At 34.9% G+C, this 14,431-nt stretch overlaps 1 protein-coding gene across 1 annotated transcript; it reads right to left on the bottom strand.

Annotated features, from left to right (window-relative positions):
- Window positions 1-12,404: 12,404 nt before the first annotated feature.
- Window positions 12,405-13,102, bottom strand: LOC5571363 (cuticle protein 7). Its single transcript, XM_001659595.2, has 2 exons — window positions 13,011-13,102; window positions 12,405-12,935 (listed from the first exon to the last, which is right to left on the bottom strand). The coding sequence occupies exons 1-2, from the start codon at window positions 13,017-13,019 to the stop codon at window positions 12,528-12,530; spliced, it is 417 nt and encodes a 138-aa protein (XP_001659645.1). The 5' UTR covers window positions 13,020-13,102; the 3' UTR covers window positions 12,405-12,527.
- Window positions 13,103-14,431: the final 1,329 nt, after the last annotated feature.

Genomic DNA, 14,431 nt, shown 5'->3' with positions numbered 1-14,431 from the left:
TTCCAGGTGCCTTGGGGGAAGTGGCCAATTAGGAACATGTGCGGTACCACATCAATATGGGTATCAAATTTCAAGATTTTTTTGAGGTGATGTTTTCGGAAGCATTTCCAGAACCACTGACTGTCATGACCACTCTATATTAGGGACCAATTAACGCGGGGGATGTGGCCAATTCAAAACATGTCCAGAACCATGTCAATATGGGTAACAAACTTCAAGATTTTTGATGCTGAGGCTTCCGGAAGCATTTTAAGAACCGCCGGCTGCTAAGGTCATACTATAGTAGGTTCGAGATGCCCCGGGGGATGTGCACCATTTCGAACGTTTCTGTAATTATATCAATATTTGTATCAAATTTCAACATTTTTTAAGGTATTTCCAGAACCACAATCTGTCATGACCACTGAATAGTAGAGTCCAGCTACTCCGGGGGATGTCGACAATTCGAAACATGCTTGGAGCATACCAATATGGTTATCGCACTTCAATGTTCTTTAAGATGATGCTTCCGAAAGCATTTCTAAAGCAACCGGCTGCTATGACTACTCAATCAGCCATTCAATGAAAAACCGATCTAGTGGGTCACCGAATCCGTGAAAATTTGCTATTTTGTTCCTTATCCGAAATAAAGATACACGTGTTTTTGGATTTTTTGATTAGGGTGACCATTTCCAAAATAAGTTGACCAAAAAAATCGTGACTTTGCAATATTTTTATTTTATTTTAATTATAACTTTTGAACCACTTGACCGATTTTTAATTTTCTTGGATAAAATGAAAGCTAAATATTTTGACTTTAAAATAAATAGAATTTCACAAAAATTGTTTTTTTTTACATAAAAAAAAACAAAAAAACATTTTTTTTTTTGTGTTTCGAAGGCCTTGGGACAAAAAAGGCTAATACTTTTCTCGTTTTTTCTTGAAAGTTCAGAAAATTTTACGTTTACTGTCACATTTTCAGTGATGTTTAATTTTTAGTTTTCGAGAATTTTTTTTCTTTTTGAAAATAAAAAAAGAAGTCATTTTTTATTGGCATACACTGAAGGTCTCAGCGCATTAGATTTTTTATTAAAAAAAAAAAAAATCATAACTTTTGAACAACTCAACCGATTTCTAATCTTTTTCATGGAATGAAAGCTTAAGATTTCAATTCTCAGAAAGAAATTGAAATCCTTAAATATTTTTTTTTTATGTGAAAAATATTAAAAAAACTAGTGTTAGGGATATTTTTAAATTTTTTTCATGCAAAACAAATTTTTTTAAAGGTTTATATTCTTTTTTTGAAAAATTGAAATCTTAAGCTTTCATTTCATTAAAAAAGATTGGAAATCTATTGAGCTGTTCAAAAGTTATGATTTTTTTTAGAATGAAAAATCTAATGCGCTGGGACCTACAGTGTGTTCTGTGAAAAATGACTGATTTTTTTATTAAAAAAAATATATATCTCAAACAAAAAACATACATCGCTGAAAATGTGACAGTAAGTAATTGCAAAATTTTCTGAACTTTCAAGAAAAATGAGAACAGCAATAGCCCCTTTGGTCCCGAGGCCTTCAAAACACAAATAAATGTTTTTTTCATGTAAAAAAAATTTCTATGAAATTTTATATTTTTCTGGAAAGTCAAAATTTTTAGCTTTCATTTCGTCCAAGAAAATTGAAAATCGATCGAGCAGTTCAAAAGTTATGATTTAAAAAAAAATCTTTTTTTTTTTCAAAATCGCGGTGTTTTTTGGTCATTTTATTTCGGAAATGGTCACCTTAATCAAAAAATCCAAAAACACGTGTATTCTTATTTCGGATAAAGAACAAATAGCAAATTTTCACGGAATTCGGTGACCCACTAGATCGGTTTTTCATGGAATGGCTGTTATGTACTATAATGAGTGAAATGTAATCCTTGTTGTCTAATTACATTCTCCACTCCAGTTTCAACTGCACTGATGTGAACACATTTCCATGTGTTTACCTATCCATTATCAAAGTTACCAAAAACCGAAAATCAACATTCAATTATATGAAAAATATGAGTGCTCACGAGGGGGTCTCGAATCGCAAAAAAATGACCACGACAGCCCCTAACTATCAAAGTTAAACCATTTTATGGTCTTCCACGAACGCCTACTATTTGTATGAAGTGTACGGATTTTGAGCCTGTACGGATTTTGGTACCCCACTGTACCGTTCGCGGCACTTTACGCTCGATGACACCGAAGGCTTTCCGGTCTACGTCTCACAAAAAGCATCGGGAATCGGATTAAAAGATTTGGTGAGTTTGTTCCGATTATTTAGTTTTAGATGAAAGGTTTTTTTGTGTTGCGTGTACCGTTTTCAATTAGCGCGTTTGTACTACACGACAACGTACGGTAGTGGAATTTACACGAAACAGTTTTTCTTTTCAGACTTGTCCAGAATATCTCTTGGTTTGCTTTGCCTATAAAAACGCATTTTTTCACGTGATGAATGGCAAATATTTCTACTACGGCTGTGTTTATTTTTTTGTTTTTCCGTTCCTCGTTCTTTTTTGTACTTGTTTTCGTTGCTTCGATGACTCTGGAGGAATTGGTTTTACTCTTTATTTGTTAATGAGCGGAAAACCTTACATAAATAACTACGATACAGTAAAAAATAAAAAAAAAACTTTCATCGTTTGATTGCCGGCTTCAAAAGATTGAATTTTAAAACACTTAAACAACATTGCTTTGGGTACATCGCTAGCTTTTCAGGCGAATCATATGACCTTTTACCCCTCTCACTATGTGAGTGCTATATCAACATTTCCTCCCCCTATTCCAAGCTACGGTAAAGATTGACGTGGCCAGGAAGGACGATATTCATGCTTTTTGTTGTCTTATTTAAGATTGAAACAAGGTTTATTCCCCAACAATGTTTCTGATAGCAGTTTGGATAAGACTATAAAAAAGAAACATGATTATTTTTAGTATCCAATCTGCGAAGTATACCGTAACTACGCTAACGCAAACTCTAACACCGAAGGCTATCCGGTCTGCCTCTTTCAACGTCTACGCTTCGGGTGAATTTTGTTTCCGTTTGCAAGATGCAGAACCTAAGCTGGTTACGTAGTCTGAAAAATGCCCTATTTGTTGCCGCAACATCTTCTCACATCGCGGGAAACGTCGTTGTCACATGTCACAAATGTTCCAAGGTAAACAAATTCTTCAACTACTTCAAACATCATCAACTTGTAATACATACTACCGCAGTACCTACACCACTAAGCCTACCTCTATATCTACCTATAACTATGTACTTCGTTTTGTAGAATTAATGGTCAGGCCTATCCTCGCTGTATGCTTCTACAGAGTTTCGAAAGCCTACTTCACTGACCTGCGAACGATACCAATAAGATCGATATCGTCCGCAAAGCCAAGGAGCATGTGCGACCGTGTGATGGTATTGCAGCTTCTCTGCATGCCAGATCTCCTATTAGCATCCTCGAGTGCAAATTTGAACATTAATTTCGAATCCGCCTAATGTCACAAACGAGGTTGACTCTTCGTCTGCAATCCGAACACTTGATTCCGCGTTCTATGTATCAACCTAAATAGTTTCGCCGGAAAACCATGTACCATATAGGATCATTCGTAAAGTAAACATCTGGTCCTTTGTCGAGTGGTCCTTACGAAAACCAGCTTGGTGTTCGCTGACGAAGGACTCCTCGAGCGCTTTTAGTCTGTTAAACAAGAACCGCTGTAATTGGCACACTCTGTGCCTTTCTCGTAGATTGGGCCTTTGAGGCCATTCAACCAGCCGATGGACATTTCTTCGTCCTCCCATACCTTTAGTAGTGTTGGTGGATCGACTGGTAAAGCTGCTCACTTCTGTGCTTGAGAAGCTCGAACGGGATCTCGCTGTGACGAACTTAATTTGAAAAGTAATGTGCCTATTGAATAACTTGAATTCCTTCAAATGTTATTGTAATTTGAAAATTTGCTTCGGAATTATTGTACTTTAAGTTAAAGTTATTTGTACTTACCATTCTAAAAATGAACACGTCGCACAAACTTCTGACAACATTTCATTTACAAAAAAAAAAAAACAAAAATTTTCACGCAAACATTCAGCAGTACCGTACAACGGGGTAACTGATAGTTTTTGTTAATGATAACTTGAATATATATGCAATGCATGCTGTTTCCAAGAATTATAATTTATATTTTAAAAAAGTACTGGCATCGTAGCTATCGATTGTAGTTGATAGATTGCCAAAAGATTTTTTTGAATGGATCTATAATTTTTCATTTAATCGAAAGTCGGTTTTCTGTTTTTGGGATATTGAGCTTCTCGACAAATTTTAGCATTTCTCGATTTCACCTACCCATCACTTAGTTGTGCGCTAGGGTATGGTATGAATAGTTGAACATATATTTTATCGATTTAAGTGCCGATATTTCGTCGATGTATTATACACTTCTTAAAAGAAATAGTTTTAAATCTTTTTAAATATTTTCTTGCTGAATTTCATACAATTTTTATATTTTTGAAACAAATTATTGTCAATAATCATTAAAAACTTCCAAAGACAACAATAGGACAGGAACCTTAGAAGCAAAATAACCTAATGTACACAAACAAGTGTCAAATGATATGGAAGAAATTGGATTCGATCTCGGCTGCAGATTTATTTACGTTGAGTTTTGGTAAGGAAACGAATTTAAAATTGTTTTACTTTACTTTAGTTTAACTTTTACTTACAGATGGACTGTTTCAAGTACGGAGACAGCTTTAACGAAATGGATGTGGAGTGTTTGGAGGAGGATGAGCCATTTATTCACCAGATTAGAAGCCAGAAGCCAGACGATGATGATAACAACAAACTTTCTGATGATGATCCGGAGGAAGCGGAGAATGATCGTAAGCTGTTTTGCTTTCCTGCAACGGTCTACTTAAGGAACTTCAAAGGCCATAAAACTGGACCGTCCATTGGGAAATTATTTGTGAATTGTGATAGTCCGGGGCCTTCCTTAGCCGAGTGGTTAGAGTCCGCGGCTACAAAGCAAAGCCATGCTGAAGGTGTCGTTTTTCTGAGGAGAAAAAAATAAACTCAAAATTTTCAACACAGATCCTCAAGCGATTCGAGTGAGAGTGCAGAAAAATGCGAGGATTTTTTCAGACACTCTTTCTCTCTCGTTCCGATGCTCACCATCACTCACACTTCAAACGAACTCTCGAGTCTGCCGCCCGAACAGACAGTCCTCGGGGAGTTGCGAGAGCACCCTTTTTTGATGGAATTTAACTCGTTTTTTTTTTGTGCTGCATCTTCCTCGCTCATTTTTCGTTGCCTCACTGTTTAGCATTTTTTGGCTCCCTCGCAAAGAGGCACTGGCAGCACGCTGCTCTAGAGTATGTCACCGAACTCTGATGATGTTGAGGAGAATTATCAAGCCTGACAATAACACACGGGAGAACAAAATTTCGGTATTAAGATGACTATTGTTGGTTACTCCAATCTACTATCCTGAACACTGAGCCCACTGTTGCAGTATTGGAAGCCAGCTTGATGCGATGATCGATGCTATGCCATATGAATAGGTAGGTACTGAAGATAGATATGTGGCTGACCATCGTTGATGATAATGATCACTTGCAGAAGATGTGCGTATTGAATCAATCGATGATTGCGTTTTGTAACCACTTGATGTTTTAAAACGGACGGTCACGGCACCATTATGATCGCGCAAGGGATAATTTTTCTTCCTACGTTGTGTTTTAATTAATAACGAAAGATGGTAAAATTAACCGTCCTGCCATGGCGGAGGAATAGAAACTTCTAAGCTTTATTGATACATACATCGATGGATCTAACTCTAGGGACATCTATATTTGACATGAGCTACTACAATAATAGGGCAGTGCATTTGCCCAAACAGACTGTTTTATTCTATTCGTCATTGAACTCATTTTCAAATCCCACAGCTTTTACATTCTGATTCAATCCGATTGCAGGATTGAAAATTCCACCTGGGAGGTATCCACATTTTTTAAAAACTTGAGTCGAATCAAACGTTGAATACTCGTTCAATGTGGCAGAAATAAAAGTAGCTAGACTAGTTACACTTTTTTCTTTGTAATTGCGCTGCAATTTCTTTTTGCAGTAACCAAAAATAAACTCAATCGGATTGAAAAAAGGAGTATAGGGAGGTAAGAAGATAACATGAATTCCCATCGATCGCAGGTATTCTATGATGCGATGATGACAGTGTATCTTGGCCCCGTGTAAAATCCACACCGAATTAAATCCAGGGTGCCGATATACTGCCCCACTGTTTGCAAAACTACGACAGCATTCAAAGAACTTTTGCCTCGTGAAGGTTCCGTCGGTCATGTACGTATTGAGAATCCCAGTTTGCCCAAGGAAGCATAAAAGTGACACCCGAGCTTTCCGGTTGAACTCTTCACGGAAGATCAATTTCTCTCCTACCTTGGCATATCCTCTGTTCCTTAGCATCCCTTGGTTATCTATAGATACTTCGTCGAGAAAACACAGGTTATGGAGGTCCCAGTTGATCGATGCAAGCTCGTTAACAAAGTAGCAAATTTGGTCCTCCCGCACTTGAATGGCCCTTCGTTCAAGAACCTTCCAGGTGTATCCTTCAGCATGTAAGATCCTAGATACCGATGCAACACTAATCGAGCATTGGAAGGTGCGCTCATACTCAGATTTAGCTTCATCTAAGAACATCGTCGGATTTGCCTTGAACAATTCGATAATCCTGCGCCGTTTCTCCGACACTAAACTGAAGAAATACTCTCTTCCTGTCCTTGCGAGTCATAATCCCGTCCTCCTGATACCGTTAAATCTAGTTGCTGATGGTGCTATGGTGTTTTCCGTAATTTCTTGCGCACTGTTGTTTAGAGAGTCCCAAAAAATAGAAAGCGTGTCGGCCGATAACTTCTTGCTTGATTCGATGCATTGCGTATTTATTTTTTTAACAAATTGGAGCTCTTATTTCCACAAAATAGTATTATTATTAATTTCACTTTTTTCTATTGAGAGTTCGACTGTATTTTCAATGATTGATGAAATATCGGCAACACAGTTTTTTTTGTTAAAAACGAATTTTATTATTTAATCCGACGTTTTGACGCTGGTATGGCACAAAACGAACGTATCATTTTTCCTCTGAAGAAGACGCCATACCAGCGTCGAAACGTCGGATTAAATAATAAAACTCGTTTTTAACAAACAAGACTGTGTTGCCGATATTTCATCATTAATTTTACTAATCACAAACTTCGATTGGCTGTTGGATTGATAACTTCAATGCTTTGATTCGGTTGGAAGTTCAGATGGTATGTTTTGACATTTGCTTATTGACATTTGACTGACGCACAACTCGGCGCATGGCCAAGTGGCGCGCAACTTGTTTGGTGGTCTGCGGATTTAAAAAAAGATTCGCAATACTTTGATATCGAACAAAATTGAGTGAATTGCGAAACATTTATAGAGCGTTGTATACCTCTAGAGTCAAGGCGTTATATGGAAGTTTCAGACTTAGATTATAAAAATGGTCCCAGTTTGTAAAAATGGTTTTCGCTAAGAGATATGAGACCATATTCAAGTTCTATTATAACTAGGCTGTCATATAAGTGACGAACCATTCAAAACTACATCAAAAAGTGATTGTAGAGCATATTGTTTGTAAACGTTTTCAAATTGCTAATGCTAAATTGCTAACATACCCCGTTTTACGGTACCAATTTTGATATTTTTTATCAATCTCCATCTCCATCTCAATGCGCCAAAAATGTGGAACAATAAAATAATTCACGTTATAATCACAAATTTTTAAGAATGTCTTATTTTTAACGTATTTTTGGTAGACTTTCATCATCCTCATTTTAATTATTAATCTTCATGAAGTTATTAGATTCCACTGACAATTCATAAATAAAGACGTTTTTCTTGTCGCAGTCTTAATTTGCCAAAATATGCCGATAAAAGTCATAAATAAGTGGCGCAACCAAGGGGACAAATAGGCGTAGAAGGACAGTACAATAGTAGATCAATCGAATTACAAAGTCATCCAAAAACATAGTTTAATGTAGATCCCGGACATGTTCCTTACAGGCCATCTCCTTCGGGCACTTGGGACCTACTATAGAGTGGTGAATACAGCTAATGGTACTGAATATGCCCCCGGAAGCATCATCTTGAAGTTTGAGGCTAGTTGGGTATGGTTTCGTATAATATATGTATATATGATTGGAATTCGACTTGTAAGTCGAGTCTAGTACACGACACTGAAGACGGCATTACAGTTGAGGTCGAAATACGCGTATCTGTCAAAGGATACAAACTTTAGTGGAATTGAATAGTATAGAACTAAATTAGTTTTTTATATACTTATAGGTAGTCCACTAACCAGCTCGAAGATTTATTATCTTTATCTAAGGAACAACACAGAGGAAAAGCTGTTCAATGGCATTGCACGCTAATGTATTGTTGACGGATTTCACGCCAACTCGACACGCGATTGGCAGCACCCCTTCAGAATTCAATGAAACTTTCTGGATGTCAAAAGTATGTGAAACTAAGATACTTTGCATATTTTGTATTTTCAAAATCGATCTAGACTAACATTTGAAAAGGGTCAAAGTTTTTTTTTACTTTTTTTATAAACCCGTATAACTCGAAAACGGTAAGACCTACAAAAAAGTGTTGTCGTGAAATTTCCTGAAGTTTTAGAAAAAAATATCGAAAAAATAAAAAAAACATTTTCTACACCGAAAAAACAATGATTCAAAACTTTAAAGTCGATTTACAGAAACGGCCATTTCAGATTTTGATCATCCTTAAGCAAAAAGTTTCGTAATTAAATTTACTAAAAGTCGTCCATACATTGCAAATTGGGCATATTTTAGGGAAAAAAGTTTTTCTGACAACGAATTTTTTAAGTTCAAATTTTTTTTTATTTCGCTTTAAATAGTCTAGTATGCTCATATTTTGAAGTGATAAATGAGTTTTAATCACAAAATAGATTATATTTGTTTTATTGGGAGTAGTTAAAAGAAATAAAACGGAATTATACAGATTTTTTTTTAATTAAATACAATTGATCTCGCACCAAACCGCTTATGAGAAAATGAATTCCGTCTAACAATCCGATGGGTTTTTAATGGTTGGAAAGATATCACAATAATATTTTATTACTTATTTGGTCAAAGCCAATCTTAACAGGTGCCTGGAAAGGGTCAATATTGTGCTTATAAAAAAAAGTCGTGTTTTTTTTTTTATCATGCATCATTATTTTTATTATTGCTTTATATCCTAAAACGTACTAAAGCTCGGGTGCACATGAATATTTACATTATTTTTGGGCTTTACTGAATAAATTGAATATTTTTGGTTCATCCTCTGAATTGGTATACCGTTTGGCTGCAATTTGTGTATCACTAATAGGCATAAAACAATGATATTTGTGGGTACCAGGGACAGTTTTAACCTTATCAAACAATTCCATCAATTCCTCTGACATTTTAACATACTGTTCATTAGATATATAACAGAAATTTAATTTGGTGATACATGTATCAGTTTGTTTCACTGCCCAGTCGAATAGTTCTCGCGGAGTTGCGATTGTGTTTCCATAGTATTTTGCAAGACTTGCTCTTTTTGCCATTCGCTTGAGAGTGCCACCAATAGCGTCACAGGGGCCTTTGCCGTGGGATGTGGAAAAAAGTGCCATTCTGCTTCCAATCCATATATTTTCTTGAAATTACATAAGCTGGCAATTTTTTTTTATTTTTATAATGAGCTGCAGCTCCATCTGACATTAAAATAACTTTTGAAAAATTTATATTTTGTCTAACAAAATTTATCAATTTTGAAATAAATAGCTGAACTGCTACTGTATCATGGGTCAACACTTCTGATATTATAACAAAACTAACGTTTTCCAATTTATTATTACGCCTGCACTTAGAATTGTTTATACCGGTGCAACATCTCGAAATTTTAATGCGCGATAAATCTTGTTGATCCATCTTTAACTTCTTTTCACAAATGACTTAGATAAAATGAAAAGAGTTTTATTGACATCAAGCTTAAATAGTTATATGCATAGGTAGAACGACAATTATAAGTTAAATACCTATCTTTATATACACTCAGGCGGTGATTGTTGAGTAACTCAGGTCGTTAACGGACATTTTAGGTAGATAATAATACAAACATTATTTCTTATTCATCTGGCTTGTAACGCAGGTACATTTAGTAGTATTTTCTAGAAGAAAATTTGATGGGGTATGGATCAGGTTGTTCCTTTTCAATGTTTGCAATCTTTCGAACCATAAAAATCCGTCGGATAGTTAGACGGAGTTGATTTTCTCATAGGCAGAGGCGAAATCCATAGATTGCCTTCATTTAAAAAACATAATCACTGCATAATTCCGTTTTTTAACTATTCTCAATAAAAAAATATATTTCTGATTCAAACTCATTTATCACTTGAAAACACGATCATATTTGACGGTTTAGAACAAAACCTTTGAAAAAAAAAATCAGTTTTGGACTTCAAAAATTCGTTGTTAGAAAAACTTTTTTCCCTTAGATATGCCCAATTTGATTTTGATTGATGAATTTGATCAAAATCTGAAATGGCCGTTTATTTTTTAAATCGACTTTAAAGTTTTGAATTTTTTTTTCAGTGTAGAAAATGTGTTTTTATTTTTCCAATATTTTTCTCTAAAACGTCAGGAAATTTCATGACAGTCCCCCATACAATACTTTTTTGTAGGTCTTACCGTTTTCGAGTTATACGGGTTTATAAAAAAAGTAAAAAAAAACTTTGACCCTTTCCAAATGTTAGTCTAGGTCGATTTTGAAAAAAACAAAGTATGTAAAGTATCTTAGTTTCACATAGTCTTCACACTCAGAAAGTTTCATTGAATTCTGAAGGGGTGCTGCCAATCCCTTTGTCGAGTTGGCGTGAAATCCGTCTGTTATAATTCCTAATTCATTTTACTATGTAAAAGATAAAAGAAATTCAAATGTCACACGTCTTTTTTATCAAGATATATCTCCTTACAATCCAACCCTTAAAACCATACAAAAGTGTTTTGTCCATATTTCATGTCCAATTGAAGCTCTCTATGGATTTGAAAGCCAATGAATTATTTCTACTTCATAGGTATTTTTTCAAAAACAGTTTATGCATTTTTTGTACTAAATATTGACTGAAATTTATGACATTAAAAAAACATAGCCAATTTCCTCAGCATTCGTTATTTTATATTCTTTGAAGAGCACTCACGAAATTTTGGCGGAAAAATCTGAAAACTATTCAAAATCAATGAAACAGTCAATCAAGTCATCATGCGAAAGTTTGGATTCACCCTTCAATATGATACGCATCGTGCAAAAGTTTGGGATCACCTGAGCCGCACGCATATCATTTTTGTCCATATCTCTACCATTTTTCAACCGATTTCAATTGTTCATAGCTTTTTCAAATGAAAATAATAGTACGTACATGATTGGTTTGAGATTTCACAGAATTTTCATATTTTAACCCTCTAATACCCAACCCCGCCTTTAGACGGGGTACACTTTGGAATTTTGTGTATATTTTCGTAGCTCGGAAATCAAAATGATTTTATTTTTGGATTTAACCTTGACTTATAACTTGCATATAAGAAAGGTTTTTTATGACTTTTGAAACTTTTTTGTATTTTTGAAAATTGTTTGAAAAATTGTATTCCTATAAAACCTACAAATGCCTGGGGTTCATTTATTGTGTAATATAAAAAATCGAAGCTTTTATATTTTTCTACGATCAACCTATCACAGAAGAAGGGCTTGGTGGAATTAAAATAATTTCAAACCTGTATTTCCGTTAATTACACGGAAAATAAAAATAATTCCAGAAAAAAATTTAAATTTAATATTTTTAAAAGTACCGTGAAAACTTGAAATTTTATTATTGCCAAAAATCAGTAACCAGAAGAGGCTCCAAGAAAAAATGAAAAAGAATAGGGATGTTCAAAAATAAAAATTATAAAAATCAAAAACCAAAATTCACAAATTTGCGAATAAAAATAAATTATTGCCCAAAACGTGTTTAGAACGATTTTAGATAACGAAAAATGATATTTAGATCGAAAATAAAAATTTGGGTATTAGAGGGTTAAGTAAGTTAAGGTGAACCCGAACATTTGCACGATGACTTGAATGACTGTTTCATTGATTTTGAATAATGTTTAGATTTTTCCGCCAAAACTTCGTGAGCGTCCTTCAAAGAATATATGATTACGAATCTAATGACACATTGATTTAATATTTTGGTCAACCAAATACTGAGGAAATTAGCCATGCTTTTACAGTGTGTTTTTTGAAAAAAAAATGTTCACAAATTAAAATTGACAGCCACAGGGAACAGATTATACATTGTACAATGACAAAATAATTTGTTTTATTTTTGTATAAAATAATTATCACATTTATTCCATCCCGGAAACGATCAACGGTTCCTTTCGGGAATTTCAGTCACACTTCGGTCTCCTAAATTAGTAGCGATGCTTCTTCAGATTGGCGTAGCTTTCTCCCCCATGGTGGTGAGCGGTCTTTCCCGACTTCACTGGAGCAACTGGAATTGGCTCGTGAACTTTCGGGGCAGGACCATGACCGCCGACTTTCTTAACCTGGATCTGAATTCCTCCGTGGGCATCGGATTCATACTCAACCACACGATGGCCACCATCGGCTTCCTCCAGGGTGTACTGTCCCTTGACATGGTCTCCATCACGATGTTCCCACTGGGTCTTGTGGTCTCCGGTGTGTCCATCCTTAACGCCATACTCGAACTTGTACTGAGGATGGTGATGAGCTTCCTTTGGTTCGTGGTGTGGTTCAGGGGCAGGTTTGTAAGGCAAAGCGGCGGCCAAAGCAGCCAAACAGGCAACGACTACGATGATCTGTAAATGAGAGTGAAATTAAAAATAATCAAATCCAATTGACGGCTTTTTCTCTGAATCGGTTTGGCTCATTACTTTGTACATTTCGGACCGACGGTTTGGATTTTTTGTGTGGTACTCTTGATGAGGTTGATCGGATGCTATGAAGTGACTGATGATGGATACCGATGATCCGTGAATATTTATAGCAGGTTTGAGGTGAGCGCTAATTATGATCGGCAATTGATTCAATTTCGCCAAAGCTAAGGCATTTTGACACATGTGATGTTAGTATTGCACCGTGTGTACATGTATGTCTTTGTGATGACCTCTTCAAAACTTTGTTGCAGCAATTCAACGAAACATTTGATTAGCACCGGTTGCAATGACGTCCGTTGATCTGTTTGAAATCCGCATGAGTGCGAAAACATACATACTGGAAGAGGCTATCTACCGTTACAACAACATCCTTGTTTGTGAAAGATTTTATCCATTCGCATTTATCTAGGTTGATGAGGTGATAGTCGATAAATGTTTGTTGTTGTATCAGAATAAGATGCATAAGCCCAAAATAATAAAATAAAAAAGTCCTTTGTTTGATTTATGAGAACTATCAATTTAGGAATCGAGGAAAATATAATTCTATAAAAAAAACTCTGTAGGATTGGGTCAAAAATATGATTTATTCTAAACACTTAGTAAAAATTGCAATATTCAAACAAATTCTGTGGATTTGGGTCAAAATTATAGTAAATTCTAGTATTACAACAAAATAATTAAAAAAATAATACATATTTATTAGAATCTGGAACAAATGGAAAGGAGTACAGTATACTATGGAAATATCGAAATTACAAAACAAGAAAATCAATGAATTATCGAGTTTCTTCGTCTTTTCAAGATTATTCCAGGATATACTGTCCATAACTGCATGTCTGTCACATTCGTCATTTTTGACAATTTCGAGTTAATACCGGAGAGAGTCACCAAATGATAAATACTTTCAATAAACATACTCAAATAACTCTTGTCACTTTTGAGTTCTTGGCAATTTTAGTTTCGTTCCATACTGCGATAAAATAAGTATGTAGTAGTAATATCGTAGTAGTAGTATGTAGTAGTAGTAGTAGTTAGTAAATAAAATTGTTTGAATTAATCGATCAAAACCGGTTGTGGTAATTTAAAAGGAATTTGCCTTACTCTACAACGATCTATAAGAAATAAATAAAATAAACAAAATAAAATTCACACTTGTTATTCCATTTACTCAATGCCTACTTTTGCCGAATGTTACAAATATGCAGTTATGGGCAGTATAGAGCACTGTACTTTTAACAGTATATTTCCAAAAAGTTTGCTATTATTAACCCGCGAAAAGTTTCAAAGTTTTAGATACAACCTTAATGATTTTCATTAGCAAATAGAAGCATTTTCATTGAAACTGAAAAATTGAGACAAAAATTTTGAATTTGCTACTCACTTCAAAATAATATAATCTCATGTTATAATATCTCTGT

This window comes from Aedes aegypti, chromosome 2, assembly GCF_002204515.2.
Source record: "Aedes aegypti strain LVP_AGWG chromosome 2, AaegL5.0 Primary Assembly, whole genome shotgun sequence".
Classification (NCBI taxonomy): domain Eukaryota; kingdom Metazoa; phylum Arthropoda; class Insecta; order Diptera; family Culicidae; genus Aedes; species Aedes aegypti.
Note: the sequence above shows the minus strand (reverse complement) of the source record. Positions and strands in the feature narration are given on the sequence as shown.